Source organism: Rhinolophus sinicus, chromosome 17 (genome assembly GCF_057876585.1).
Source record: "Rhinolophus sinicus isolate RSI-liver-muscle chromosome 17, RSI-T2T, whole genome shotgun sequence".
Lineage (NCBI taxonomy): Eukaryota > Metazoa > Chordata > Mammalia > Chiroptera > Rhinolophidae > Rhinolophus > Rhinolophus sinicus.
The window spans coordinates 24,914,386-24,929,712 of NC_142517.1; the positions used below are offsets into that span (position 1 = coordinate 24,914,386).

A 15,327-nucleotide genomic window follows, 5' to 3' on the forward strand; every position below is an offset into this window, starting at 1 on the left:
ATATATGGATAATATATATACAAATTGTGGTAAGTGTAGAAAGGAAGAGAATAGGTAGCTGGGAAAATAAATAAGCAGGTCCAGGGGTCAGGGAAGGCACTCACTGATGGAGTGACGATTCAAAAGGTCAAGGAGGAACAAAAGGGAAGGTTCTGAGGCTGTTAAAGTGGATATGGACTAAGGGAAGGAAGAAGTGATGGGGAAAAGACTGGGCTGCAGAGATTGGTATGGCTTGTTGTACCGGACTTGGGAGAGGATTTTGAATTTGATTTTGTGTATGCTTGGAAACCAATGCTACTTTTGTAATTTAAAATGCGTGTTTTTTTTTAACAGGTAACATCAACGATTCAAAGCATACAAAACCCAAAGATTATTGAATGAAAACTCTCCCTTCTTTCCATTTCCTAGCCACTTAATACTCCTCCTCCGAGCTGCCTGTGTGTAGCACTCCGGAAATACTCTGGGCACAAACAAGCGACCCTAACAGTCTATTAAAAGGTATTTTAAGCAGGGGAGCAACGCTATCGGATCTGTGTTTTAAGACCATCCGAACGCTGAGAGGAGACTGGCTCTCTGCGGTAGAGATATGCGCTCATACTCACGTATTTCGCAAACCCTATTCTGCCTGCATTCTCGGTTTCCACACAGGACAACCCCCTGGGGCCCAGGGCTTCATAAATTGCATCCCGGCAGGGAGCCCACACTCGTTCCCACGCTGTGCTCCCAGCAACCACCGAGCGCACCGGGAACTCGCCCGCTGCCGCTGTCGCCGCAGCCTCCAGCCAGCACCGTCAGGCTTGGAACCCCGTAGCTCGGCACCCAGCCCAGGTGTGCTTGTCTGTTTTAAAGAGAGGCCGGGCCGGATCAAAGGCACGCCAAGGCTGAAAGGCACTGGCTGGCGGCTGTATCCGACAGAGGCGGGCCTGGCCTGGGCGGGGCCAAGGCTGAGGGCGGGGTCGCGCTTGGGGGCGGAGCCGACGCCTCAGTCCGCATCTGAGCTCTCGAGAGCTCCCGCCACCGCGCTTAGGTCCGGAACCCGGGCCACCCACGGGGCGGTGGGCGCACCTTGGCCCCTGGCTCTGCAAAGCCCGGAAGGTAGGTCTGCCTAGGATCCGGGCAGTTTGAGCGCGAGGGAACCAACGACAGGGGCAGGCAGCTGGATGACGGCGGAGAGAGCGTCCGCGGCGAGTTTCCCAAGAAAGCTAAACTTGTCCGAAGTTTACTGTGCATCAGCTTGCACCCGGCGAACTGGTGGCGGGCTTTTTCCGTGCGGGTGGTCTTTGGGCGCGGGAGAGACAAGTAGGTAATTGGATTAATCTGCTTGGGAGCAGCCCAGATTTCTGTTCCGGATGGCGCAGAGTGGTGGGCGCAGTTTTTGCCCGAGAAAGGGAGGGTAAATGACACGCAGTTGTGTCCGGCTCCGCAGCCGGGTGACCGCCGTGCTCCGAGCGCGCGAGTCTGCACGGCGTGCCCGGTTGTCTGGAGTCAAAGTTCTGTGATTTCTTTCCTCTTTAGGCAAGACTACCTGGGGGCTGTTCCTCGTGGGGCTGACCCCCAGGCCCCGCTATGGACGGCGAGAGCGAAGTGAATTTTTCTAGCAACAGTTTAACCCCTTTGTGGCGGAGGCGGTCAACCCCTCAGCCCCAGCTGCTGGGCCGGAGCAAGCCGAGACCTCAGTCTTACCAGAGCCCCAGCGGGTTGCTGATCACGGATTTCCCGGTGGAGGACCGAGAGCCGCTCCCCTCGGCTCAGACTCCCGCCCAGGTCCCCACCACCTCGAATGGCAGGAGTCCCCTGCTTCTGTGCGTCCATCCGAGGGTCGTGGCCAATGGGAGAACGGTCTCCCCAGAGTACAGAGCGGTCTCTCCTCGGCTCCGTCGGCCCAAGTCACCCCAGGCCCCCAAAGCAGCGTTGGGCGGCTCCCCGAAATTCCCAGCGAATGGAACGGTGACCTCATCTGCGCCGCAGCCGGAGGCGCTGCGCCCCCCGCGGACTCCTAATTCATCCGCCCCCTGCAGCCCGGAGGACCCGACTAGATTGACTGCCAGCCCCCTGCCTTCGCCGCCTACAAATGGGTTTACCCCTAATACCGACTCCACAGGCTCCCGTTTGCAATCCGACCAGCTAGCGAAGGACTCTGAGCGGGGACCCTCGAGACCCTCCCCTGCGCCCCAGAAAAGGTCTGTGGAACAAAAACTTCCCCTCCAAAGGCTGCCCTCACAGGAGAACGAGTTCCTGGAGAATCATTCAGTGGTTTTGAGCACAAACAGCCCCGCTGCCCTCAAAGTGGGGAAGCAACAGATTATTCCGAAGAGCCTGGCCTCGGAAATTAAACTAAGTAAAAACAACAGTCAGAATGTGGAGCCCCACAAGAGACTCCTGAAGGTGCGCAGCATGGTGGAGGGCCTCGGAACGACTCTGGCCCCCGCAGAGGACGAGAGCGAGGCAGAGAACGACATAGACAGCCCGGGGTCTCTGCGGAGAGGCTTGCGGTCCACGTCCTATCGCAGAGCGGTGGTCAGTGGTGTTGATTTTGACAGTCCTACCACCTCGAAGAAGAAGAACAGAATGTCCCAGCCGGTTCTGAAAGTAGTGATGGAAGACAAAGAGAAGTTTTCCAGCCTGGGAAGGATAAAGGTAAGAGTGAGCAGGAGTGTGGCATGTCACCCCGGCATTCACTAAGTCCAAAGTGAAGGAGTTGGGAGTGGGGAGGAGGAACACAGAGGAAACCAGAAGTTATATTATCTTTTAATTCTGTTGTTTGTTGATCAGACCTGTGCACATGTATGTGTTGGCCATTCTGTAGTTGGCAGGCACAGCCCAAGTTAATGCAGCTTTGTGGGAGTAAGGGAACCTCCTACCATGCTTTTAACTTTCTAAGATCAGGCAAAAATGTGGGGGACAAATGAGGGAAAATACAGCAGATTAAGTATTGGCTGTGTGAGTCCTGAACAGTTTTAATACAGGTAGCTGAAAAGGGGGTGGAGAGCAGGCATGGATTTGCCTCCTGTCTGTGTGGTCAGGCTGTCTGGTGCTTGTTTAGAGGTGTCAGTCAGTGGTTGCTGATTCTTCACAGTTGATCCAGGAGAATACTGATGTCCTTTGAGCCCACTGATTATTTTAATTATTTACCTTAATTATTTAATTATTGATTTTTTTTGAGTGGTGATCACGTACTAAATACCTGAGGTTAAAATGTGAATTTAAATCAGGTGCCAGAATCACAAGACGCAAGAGGCACTAATAATTTGTCATCTTTGTTACTTGTTTCTGTTAACATGGCCTTTGGTTGTATTTTATTCCCGTTTTTGCCCATTTGTCCTTGAGCGCATTTAACAAGTTGGTAGCTCAAAATGTCAGGTTCCAGTAAACTGTGTGGTATTGCTGCTCCCTGATAAAGGCCTAGGAGTTGCACTTGTTAAAATATTGCCAAATATGACATTAAGAGGTAGGGAAAACTAGAGAAGGATGTTTTGGAAATTTTGGAATCTGCATGCGCTGCCTTGTCCAGAAATAAAATGGATCTCAGCAAAAGGACAGAAATTCATTTTGGCAGCCACATCTTTTCTTGATTAATTGGAGAACTGGAACCAGTCTATATAAATGTCACATATGTAATTCACAAGCAAGAGTGTTTTATTTTAGATCCTATGGCCTTAGAGAAATTACATAACATTCTATGTTTTTGGTGTTTTTTTTTTCCCCCTCAACTGCAAGTATAGCAAAGTTCAATTTAACAGTGATAGTGAATCATGAGTAGTGAAATGAGCTGAACTGCTTGCTGGACATTTGAGGATTCTCAAACTGTTTTGACAGGGTGTGAGGGACATTGTACATTTTATTTCACTGTTTTAGTGAATTGTAGTAGTCATATGAGTGAACCACTCCAAGGTGGATTTGCTGTATGCTTTGGGAAAGCTAATGAATGGAACAATAAAAAAAGTACTTTTTCTTAAAATAGTTGTATTTTCTATTTGGCTCATTCATACATAGTTTGCTTTGCTGTTTTCTTTTTTGCTTTTCTTGTTTCTTAGAAAAAAATGCTGAAAGGACAAGGACCATTTGATGGGGAAGGTAAGTGTTTGATTTTCCAGACTTTTATTGCCGTTTCAATGTGGAATATCAATTATAAGTTGAAATCCAACCGCAGTTACAAAAACACTTAAGATGAGAAGAATGTCCCGCTTTTTCCCAAAATTATACAGCACAAAGCACTGCACTAAGATAAATTTTTATCTAGCAATACCAGCAGTGAATAAAACTAGTGGCTTTCTTTGTAAGCTGATAACTGTCAGCCAATATCCTGAGATTTTTAATTCTCTGCTTTTTTAATTCTTCTCTACTCTGCCTCCATCTCTACCTCCATTCCCCTCCCCACCCCCCGACCCCCAAATGGAAAAAGAGTAAGAACAACTTCTAGGTCTTTAGTTAAAAATTCTGAGAGTTTGGCATTTAGATCTTAAGTCATTTTTCCTTAGATCATATTTCCTTTGACATACTACTCTTTTCCCCATTTTAGTATATCATTTCTGACTTCCTATTTTCCTTATCAAGTTTCAATTTAGGGGAAATCTAACTCTCCTGGCCACAGAAACACATGCTTAAGAATTTGTAACCCATATAGTATTTTTGTTAAGGGTCTCAGAAACAAAAGCAGCTTCAACCAGGTGTTCAATCCCTAATCAGATTAGTGGGCTTTGTGTAAATAGATGGGTCAAGTGTCAGCCAGCTGGAAGAGCATGAAGGGAGCAGCGGCCCCAGCTGCAGCCCTTGTAGGGCTGGTGGAGTTTGGTAGAGGTGAGGGTAGTTCCTTTCTGTCATGCTTTGAAATACTAACATTTTCCAACCATTAAAGTATAATGAAGAAGGGTGTGCCTCTCTATAAGTAAATCTAATGTGAAATCACCCAGAGTTAATAAAATTCCCTATGTGAGTCTTATAAATATCATTCCCATTAGAGCATTTAAACATGACCAGTTTATACAGATTTTTTCATCCCACCAATCTTAGGAAACTATTCTCTGTGGAGAAGAAACCCAGATGCATTGCAGTATTATTGTAGCTGGTTTGGCTAAATTTATCTCCCTGATTTTACAATGAGGAAACTGGAAACTCTGAGCGGTTTAGTACCTGTCCACTGTCACACAGCCAGTACTGGGACAGACATGTGATGCTTAGTCCAGTTTGCTTCCTCTTGTACCACTTTATAACCATGAAGTGATCAGAGCATCGACCTAATATCTATTTAGAGAGACGTTTTGCATCTTTTGGAATTTGACATTGATTCTGGGACCTTTGCCTCAAGGGTTAAAAATGTTGAGCATTTTTTAAGTTAGAGGACAGATCACCCCCAGACTAGATCACACCCTTCATTGTAACTAGTTTTATGTTGTTTTCTTTTATAAGGAGCTGTTTCTGTTCAACCTCTGGTCTCTTTTCAAATATGATGACCTAGCAATTCTTTTTCCCATACACGTACATGAGGAATGCAGGATTCTTACAGTTAACAACTAACAAGTATGTAACTTAGGAAGCTGTGTGATAGAATGGTTAGAACCTGTGAAGTGGGATCTGGGTCCCTATCCTACTGCTCTGTTCCTCTGTTGAGTGATACTGAGCAAGCATCTTAACCTCACTGAGCCTCGATCTCATCATGTGCAAAGTGAGGCTGACAATATACTGCCAGTGTTGTTGTGGGAATGAAGGAGAAATCATTTCAACAATGTATGCATGTATTTTGTGCCAACCGCTGAGTACTTTAAAGGGCACTAGAGGTAGGGGAAACTTAGTCTTTTCCCCTCACAATCTGCTTTCCATATGCAGAACAGAGAACAGTAAGATCTTACAGAGATCCCAGTATTCCTTTATCACACTGCATGTGGAACATACAGTAGTTGAGAGAAGAGGCAGATATTTACTTGCTTCGGTAGACGGGAAAGGGGTTTCAAACTCAGTGTGTCCCAAACCAAACTGCTAATCTTCCCCATGAAAGCTCAGTCTCTTCTGGTGTTCCCCTCTCCTACTTTCCAGCTGTGGGGCCAGCAGACCTAGGAAGCACCCTTCCTACCTCCCTCTCTGTGACTCCATGTCCAGTCCACTCCCAGTCCTTTCTAAGTCACATCGCCCAAGCTCCATTATCTTTCACTGACCACTTCAATGGCATCCTCAGTGGTAGTCGATGTCTCCTAAGGAGCCCATGTTTTGCTGCTCTAATCTAATCACACCTTTCTTTTCGGTGGATTCCCATTGCAATCAGGACAAAATAGTCTCTCTGCAATGTGAAAGAAACTCATTCCTTTTGTACTCTGGACAAAATTCAGTTAACATTGGCTGCAAAGCTCTGTTTGATTTGGACTGTCTGGCTCATCTCCCTAAACTCATCTAGCACCCATTGTCCTCTATTCACCCTTGCTCAGGCACCTTGCCGTGCCTTTGTTCTTCTAAGGTTCTATATTTCCACTTGCCTCAGGGCTTTTGCATATGCTTTTTCCTTTAGCTTTGTACCTTCCCGCTTTCAGTTCTTAGGTTTTCATTATTGACACCTCTCTGACACCCAGACTAGATCACACCCTGCTGACAGTATGTTCTCAGAGCACCTGTATATAAATCTTTCAGTGTGTAGTTATGTATTTGTGTAATATCATTGTGTTCTCACCACTACAATGGCTTGCCTTCTTACTCAGCGCAAAAACCAAAGTCCTTTCAATGGCATTGAGGCAAGGCCCTACGTGATCTGCCCTCTATTCATCCCTAATCTCCATCTCCTATACTTTCTCCCCTCCCTCATCCTATTTCAGCCACACAGGTCTCCTTGTGGATCCTTGTATATACAGACATACAAAGCAGAGTCCTGCCCCAGGGCCTTTGTACTTGCTGTTCCCTTTGATGGGATGTTCTTTCCCCGGTACAGGTGACTTGCTTCCTTACCTCTTTCAGGTCTTTGCTTAAATGTCACCTTAATGAAGCCTTCTTCAACTACCCTGTTTAAAATCTACATATCTCCCTTGTAACATCCCCCTTCTTTACCCGTTTTTTTTTTTTTTTTTTTCCCCTCCATGACACTTATCAGCATCTCTTATACTATATAATTTATTTATTGTCACTCTCCCCTCCTTCCGATGTCAGCTTTAGGACGGTTCAGATTTTTATCTTTTTTGTTTGTTGTATCCCTAGTGCCTAGCAGTTACTGGCATCTAATTGGAATTTTCTAAATATCAGTTGAATGAAAAAATGAACGAGTGACTATTTTTCTCATTAACTTTTTAGTTCATGAGGGCACGAGAAGTGTCTTTTATTTTCTATTTACTCCCAGCCCTTGGCACATTGTAGATTTCTAATAAATGTTAAACAGATAAATGAATGGTGATGGACCTTGAAAGCAAGGTAGGGTGTGAATTCCATTTAACCTAAAAAACAGTGATTTAACAGGTGTGATTATGCTGCATGGGGGGTGGTGGACAGAGACATGGAAATTTTGTTTAGTTGTCATTTCATGTATGGTCCCCTCCCCTTCCCCTATGTATGAATTTGGGTCAGAGCTGTGTGAATGAGAAAATTGCTTTTTGTTATTGGAATTCTCTTCAGTGACAAAATGCATTTGTCTCTTTGTTTATTAAGCTGGCAACCAAACATTCTATAAACACGGATATTTGTTTAGAACAGATAGTATAATGATGGGGGGTGGGGGGGGGCAGTTAGTGACATGTAGCGTTTGTTTTTCTTGCAGAAAATGCTGTCCTATATCAGAACTACAAAGAAAAGGCCCTTGACATTGACTCTGATGAAGAGTCGGAGCCCAAAGAACCGAAGTCAGACGAAAAAATCGTTGTTCACCATAAGCCGCTGAGATCTGCATGGAGCCAGCTCTCTGCAGTGAGTTTACCTTCTTTTCTATCTGCAGGCGTGAAAAAACCAAGTTATGGAAATTATGCGAGGATGTGGTTTTAATTGTTTTCTGCTGGTGACCCTAAGGAGTCAGACTCTTCTTCGATTGTGAAATGTTTCTTGAAAATCTGCAGACACCAGTGAGAATATGAACTTTGACACTTCTGATAAGGAAAATTAGGTTTTGATAAAATAAAGTGCCTTGAGACTGATGGATTCTGGAAACTCTTTTTATTCAGTATCTTTCCTTATTTTTTTATGCAGTGTATATGTAGTGGTAACTTAATATATCCTGAACTTGATCATAATTGTGGCTGTATATACTCATATATATATATGTGTGTAAGCATGTGTGTGTCTCTCTGCACAGTGGGGAGCTTGTTACAGTTCTTCTTTGGAAATTTCATTTGATGTAGACACGTTTATATTTTCTTGAAGTTGATTAATGAATGGCATTCTGTTCCATCTTTCTCTGTGCATCTTTTGTGTGCGAACGTCTGACACTTATTTTTGCACTGATGAGTAATTTCTTCTTTCTGCATCAAATATCTTTGGTTTTTAGCCATAATTTCTTTTCCTCCTGGCTTAACAGATGTCACAGTCTGATGCTTCGTTTACTTGCCATGAGTTTGGGCACCGCATTTGTGAGCATCTGATGCATTACCAAGTAGAAAGGAATTCCCACGGCTGGCTTGGATGGTGGGAGCATTGCATCAAGAAACAAGCCAGTACACCTCAGTGAGTCCTTAGGCAAGACAGGAAGAGAGGTGATTCCCTCTTAAGCTGAAATGAGCGTTGTTCAGAGTCAGGAATCTCATGCATGTAGGGAGCCCACCAGTATGAGAAAAGGAGTAGTATGTGTTTGAGCTCAGAAATAGGACCGTGGCCATGGTGTGATTGATGACGGGATGCCTTGCAGTTCAGGCTCTTCTTCCCGTCTTCTACCCCGTATTGGAATTCAGAATTCTAGACACCAGGCCCTTTCTCCCTGTCTCCCTCCCACCCCCTAATTTTGTTCTAAGGAGGATCTATTAATTTCCAGTGCCGCCAAGGCGTGCCACCCTTAGTATTATGCCACAGATTAAAAGGCCTCCAGGGACAGGACAAGTAGTGAGAATCAATGCTGCTGGTGAGTGGGGGTCACGGGGGCAGAGGGGGTGGTTGATGAGGACTGAGATGAACAGGCCTTAATAGAAATTGAGCAGCTGCCACGTAGCTCAAACCAGCCCAGTGTTGTCAAATCTTCTGATATTTATTATAGAAAAAGAAATACAGAAATCCAGGCTTTTACAAGGATTATCCTAATTCCAGATTAAAAAAAAAAAAAATGTTGTGTGAGCCCAACAAAATATCTGTGGGCTAGACTTGGCCCTTATGCTCACTGTTTTTCAATTTCTGTGGTAGTTCTGTGATTTTTGCATGTGGTGAGGTGGTAACACCCCTCTACCGAACTGGCATGTTGGTAGCCATGTACCCTAATCTAATGACCTGATATGCATCTACCAAAGCAGATAATTGGGAACAGTGGGGACAAGGCCCATAGCGGCAGTGTGGGCTCCGAACGGCTATCATTCCATCGTTGGTATGGACCATCCAGTAGTGAATCCTTGAGAAGGAGTCTGTGGATTTTTGAGTTCTCTTTCTGCAGAGCAACTGCATTTGTTAGCGCAAGCCAAAATCCTGCTGTTTTTCTCTGAACACTAACCAGACATGTGCCACTCATACGCTGATCCCACTTAGCTTTAGTACGAACAATCAGGCTGCCATATTTACGCCTCCTGGAGTTTGGTTTTCATTTAGCTTAAAACGTGCACATTAAAATAATACTGCAGCCTTCAGTACAACTTTAAGTATGGGCATGCGTTTTATTTGGCAAACAGTAAATGTACCGATGTGCCTTTTGTTAATAGGGTTGGTATCAAAAGACTAGTGATCAAATATAAAACTATAAAGTGGGTTCTGACTTTAGTGTGTGTTATCTTAGATCTGAGTTGTTCCCAGGAGGCATGTGTATATTTATAGTGTTGCTTGGCAAGCACATTTAATCACAGTGGTGTGATTGGACTTTGGCACCAGCATGCATTTTCTTTGTGCCTTTTGTGTCTCCTTTTCACGTTTAAAACATTTTACTTTAATTTTTTTATTATAAAGTACTTCAAACATCCAGAAGAATTGAAAAACATGTATGTGTACTAGATTTCCAGGTATCCACCGCCCACACTGAACAAATATTGACATTTAAACACATTTACTTCAGGCCTCTATTTTTTAGGCATATCCAGGTTACCACCCTCCTCTCCAGTCCTTTTCTCCTATCTGCTTCCCCAGGGGTAATCACTGTCCTGAAGCCCTCTTCTGTCCTTCCCACGTGGGTTTTCTGTCCACCAAAAAGATGCAAGTGACTCTGGGTTTTACGAAAGTAAATATTTTAACAAAGAAAAGAGCTATTACTTTTTTAGACGCCTAGCAGTTGGTAAGTCCAGGTTGCATTCAGGACCCTACAGAGAAGGGGCTTCATGAATTATGAACAATGTTAGGATGTTTTTCATAAAGGATCGGCACCTCCATTTCTTTGTCTGACCTCATGCCCTGGTCCTTCCTTGTAAAGGGGCTTCAGAGTTTGGGGCAGGTCTTGGAAAACTTCTGTTTTTTATATATTTTTGACAACATCTTTCCATGCTTAGCTTTTAATATACCAAATTAGTAGGGTAGCCCCTATTTAATCTTGCATATATCATTTTAACACAGATCTCTGCTTTAAGTAAGGCCTCGATCTCAGGAAGAAAGTGGGACAGCGTTTTTTTGGCAAAGGGTTAGATCTCAAGCATCTATCTTGACTTTTTACTTGGGAGGTGTGTGTGTGAATATTAGCTGCTGCTGGTTCTGTTATTTTCTACACATTTTTATCTTTGTTGCAAGCACGTGCCTGCCTCAGGATGATGCAACTTTTCTTATCAGTTGACTGTAGGAAGCATTCTGCATGCAAAAGACTCTTTAGAAGTGCGGCAATTAACAGTCATTTATGGTTGTTCCATAAGGTCTTTAAGACTTTAGACTGTAATGTCATTTGTTTTAGTGTGATTGCTTATGATATCTCTCCTTTGGTTTCATTGAAGAGCACACAAGTGACAGGTGGCTCTCCATTTACAGAATTGGGGACAGATTTAGTAGTGTTGTGGTCATCTAGGAATGAGGGAGAATGAGAACTGTTGACGAGAGCCCTTTAATGGGACTTCCGTAGAATAATGAAGTTTAGATTGCCACAGACTTTTCTGGTTGGATTACAGTGAATGAATGAATGGTGAATGGGTTGAGCAATGGGGCTTTGCTAGCAGGCTGTCCATGGAGAGCTGGGATGTTCTCTGTAGCAAGGAACACGACCTAAGCTCCTAATTTTGTAAGATGCATACAGGCTGACTTTCTTCATTTAATTCTCGGAGTGTGTTTATTCTTAATTGGAACTATACGATTTCTTCATTCCAGGGAGTATAACTTTGTGCTGTTCTTTAGGCATTGAGAAACACTAGTATATGAGAAATGATTTAAAGGATCATGATCTCTGTTTTGAATTGGTCATAATGGAAAGGATTTGAAGTTTTGAACTTGAAAAGGTGTTTTTTGTTTTTTGGGTTGTTTTGACCTTTGGAGATTTGTGCCAGAGACAAGAAACCTGCCACACACAGGTGAATCTCCCTGCCACTCACCTAAGATAGCAGTGTGAGTATTAAGCCAAGAGTTCTTGGATCTCTGGGTAAAGCTTATGGGTTTGAAGAAAAGTACTGATTGTGTTATTATCTGGGATAGAATACTAAGTACTTGTTACAGGTAGGGCCAAGTGTGTAGCGGCTGAGTCCTGGATGCAAAATGAGCTTCAGGTTTTCCCTAAGCTTCCTCCTTTAATGGGATCCCAGAAGTATTTAAGTATTACAGAAAATAAAAGCTAGATCTTGACTGGAGTCTTTTGGCTTTTTTATCCTGATTCCCCTGCCCAGCCCCCCATCACGAACTGTGCATATACTGAAAAATGACTGTTGTGAACCAGGGTTTGTTTTGTTAAGTTCAGTGACAGCACCAAAGCCACACTCACCAGCCGTGCCCTCACCCCACTTATTCACCATGGGGTGTGTTTGTATAATTTCCATCACCTTGACACGCCAGGTGCTTCTGAAAAGAGTGTTCAGGCTCCAGAGGCAAAAACAAGCACGCTGGCAAACTTTCCACTGAATTCAACACCTAATATAGTCATCTCTACTTTGCTCTTCATTTGTGTGTGCTGACATGTGGCTTTATCAGTAACATTCAATATTTTGAATATTTCCTCAGTTTGCTCAACAGTTTTAAATTCTTTAGTCAGGGACTGGTTATTATATTTTTATCAAAGTATTTCTTCAGCTGCCCTTAGTGTGGCTAACAGTGTAATAGGAGACCTAGAATTAGGATCTCAAGTCTCTTGAGTGCTAGGCTCACCTCTTAAGGCACATATAGCTTGCCTCTGGATGACTTTCTGGATTTGCCAACACGAGAAAGGACAATTTGAAAAATGTCACTTTTGTTATGAATATAATTTCGTTCAGTTGATAATATAACAGACACTGGAGTCTTAGGAGTTCGACTGATGGGACTTATTCTTTTAGAATTTATACTGTTTATTGTGAAAGGCATACTATTTTCTAGTAAAAATCAGAGCTCAACAGATGTAATAAATTTATATATCATTCTGTGTGCAGAAATGCTTAATGCATTTAAAGGTCATAGACAATTTCGTTCTTTTCCCTCAAATTTTCGTACTTTTCTGGAATAATTTTCAGTTGTCCAGTGACTTGCTGCTTAAGATAATCTCTTCAGTTGTATAATTTTCCATTTGTTTTTGCACCACAATAGTCATAAAATTATTTTTTACCTTAGATGGTGATTAAGGCCCCATTGAATGCCTCTCTTAAATGGTTCTAATTCTCCCCTATTCCTAGATGACCACAGCACTGCAGTTAAACCTGTCCCCAAGGCTGTAAATATTTATCTTTTGTGTTTAAAAAATAGAGAAACATTCTCATTTTTTCATGTCTGGCTTAGTTTTAGTTCTCATAGTGTAAACACTTAGTTAGAGCTTTAGACACGTACCCGTCCACACTTTTAAGTTGAACAGTAGAATCTCCTGGAATGTTTGCTTCACTATAAGCAGAAACAGAAATCCACGTGCCTAGATCTGAGACCACAACTAGAGATCGTATTGTAGCTACCCGGGCTGCAGCTGGGGGCCTTCTGAGCCTGGGCCAGGCACGGGGCTCTGTATGGTTTTGCCGTTTTAGTACAATTAAGTGATAGTGTTCTCTTAACATCTCTGAAGATTAATTTTGACTTCCATGAACAGCAGTAACATGTTCTCCATGTGAAAATGAGTTTAAACATTTCAGATAAGACTAAAGTCTTTTTTGATATATCTGCAATCCCAATCTTTCCCGTTTTCAATTGGTAACACCATTCTCAAAATCCACGTGTATACATTTAAGGGAAAAAATAAAGCTTATGTCTGTTTACATAAGTAATATGCTGTACAGATTTTATAACTCACTTTTTTTTTCTGAATGAAGTGTCTTCCAGATCATTTCATGTCTATAGATGATGATCTTCAGTCTTCTAACTGCTGCCTTATTCTATAGGATGGATGGGTGTTTCGCCAGCGTTTCTTCTGGCGGGAGGTTATACATGCTTTGAGACTCTAATCAAAGCTATGAGCCAAGGAACTTCTTAGAAAAATGCACACATAAGTGTACGTGTAAATACTTGATTATAATTTTTGTTTTTTTCATTTCCGTTTGAAGGCATTGTTTTTTCTTGACTATCCAAATACTGGGAGCACCTTACTGTAGCTCTCCGTGTGCGTATTGAACACCGTTTCCATGTTGTTCATATCACACTTAGAAATTTTTCTTTTTCTGAATTATAGCAATATTGGAACTTGGACTATAGAACCCCTTGTGAAAACTATATACCTGTAGATTGAGAAAAAAAAAACACACACACACAAAAAAAAAACCCCAAAAAAACTACTGTGGTTGGAACTGAGCAATTAAAGGACTATTGAGTGGTAGATATGCAAATATCTATGTTATTGGTTCTCCTGAGAGAACAATGGGATGTGAAAGTGTGGGGGTGTGTGCACCAGGCCCTGAGGGGAGGCAGAGAAAAGAGACAGGTGCTCCAAGAAAGTGGGAGGAAATGAGCATAGGGATATTTAAATTTGGTTGACATAAGTACAAAAGGAGACATTTCAGTCAGAAACCTAGACATGGGACTTAGAGAAGAGGGTCTTATTTCATTGGGAGAAAGTCAATGAGAGCCATTCCTTTATTCCTCTAGTCTCTACACCACGCCCTCCCCTGTTCTAGACACTAGAGGTGGAACAAAAACAGACTCCACCTTGCTTTCATGTCCTTACAGACACCCTGAAGGGCAAGACAGACATCAAATAATCCCATAAATCAGTGCAGAATTACAGCTGTGTTGATACCGTGAAGGACATGTTTGTGCTGCTCTGGGATCCTATGGGGGAGGGCACCGGAATGGGCAAGGTGCTGTCAGTCGAGGGAAGGGGGCAAAGGAGGTGACAACAGCTGCCCTCTGAGGCGTGTCCAGATAGGTGTCTGGGCAAAGGTGGGATGGGGGTTGCGGGGTGAGGATGGAGGTGTCCCAGGCAGAGAAAATGTCATGCATGTGGACCCTTTGGGGTGATGGGGGTTAAGAAGAGTTAAAACAAAGTTGGTCCAATGGAGCTTCTTGGTCTATTAGGTTGGTGCAAAAATAATTGCGATTTTTGCAATTCCTTCTTAACCTTTTGAACTGCAGTTACTTTTGCATCAACCTAATACTTTGTGGGCTCCTCCTCATTCCTCTGAGCTCTAAACGTTGGAGGGTCCCTATGCTCCGTTCTTGTCCCTCTTATCTTTGCACTCACTTGGTGATCTCATCCAATCTGTGGCCTTAAATACATAATAGGCTTTGATGACGTTCAAGTTTCTATCCCTAGGTGGGACCTTTCCTTGAATTTCCGACAAGGATATCCAACTTCTCTTGTGATGTCTCACTGGCATCTGAAGGCTAAACTGTCCAAAAGGTTACTTCTGGTCACTTCCTTCTCTTCCACCCAAACCTGCTTCCTCCACAGTATCTTTTTTTTTCTTTTTCTCAGCACATAATAACTCCATTCTTCCAGTTGCAGAATCCAAAACTTGGGAACTCTTCCTCACTCTTCTCTTTCTCCTATAACCTACTTCCAATTTGGTGCAAAGCCTGTCACCTTTACCTTTAGAACAGAACCACTCTGCTGCTGCCATCCTGTCCAACGCAGAAGTGGGTTACCCCCATTGCTTCCCAGCTCACCTGCCCTCATCTACCTGTGTCCCTTTTAGTCACTTCTCCCTATAGCAACTATATAGTCATGTTTTA

General features: G+C 43.4%; 1 protein-coding gene across 1 annotated transcript in view; it reads left to right on the plus strand.

The window, feature by feature from the left end:
• The first annotated feature begins 959 nt into the window (after positions 1-959).
• Positions 960-15,327, plus strand: part of ARHGEF26 (Rho guanine nucleotide exchange factor 26) — a 117,451-nt gene continuing 103,083 nt past the window's right edge. The window contains exons 1-4 of the mRNA XM_019731993.3: positions 960-1,095; positions 1,516-2,637; positions 4,035-4,074; positions 7,727-7,872. Coding sequence (XP_019587552.3) covers positions 1,567-2,637; positions 4,035-4,074; positions 7,727-7,872 — 1,257 coding nt within the window. The 5' untranslated portion in view covers positions 960-1,095; positions 1,516-1,566. The remainder of the gene's footprint in view (positions 1,096-1,515; positions 2,638-4,034; positions 4,075-7,726; positions 7,873-15,327) is intronic.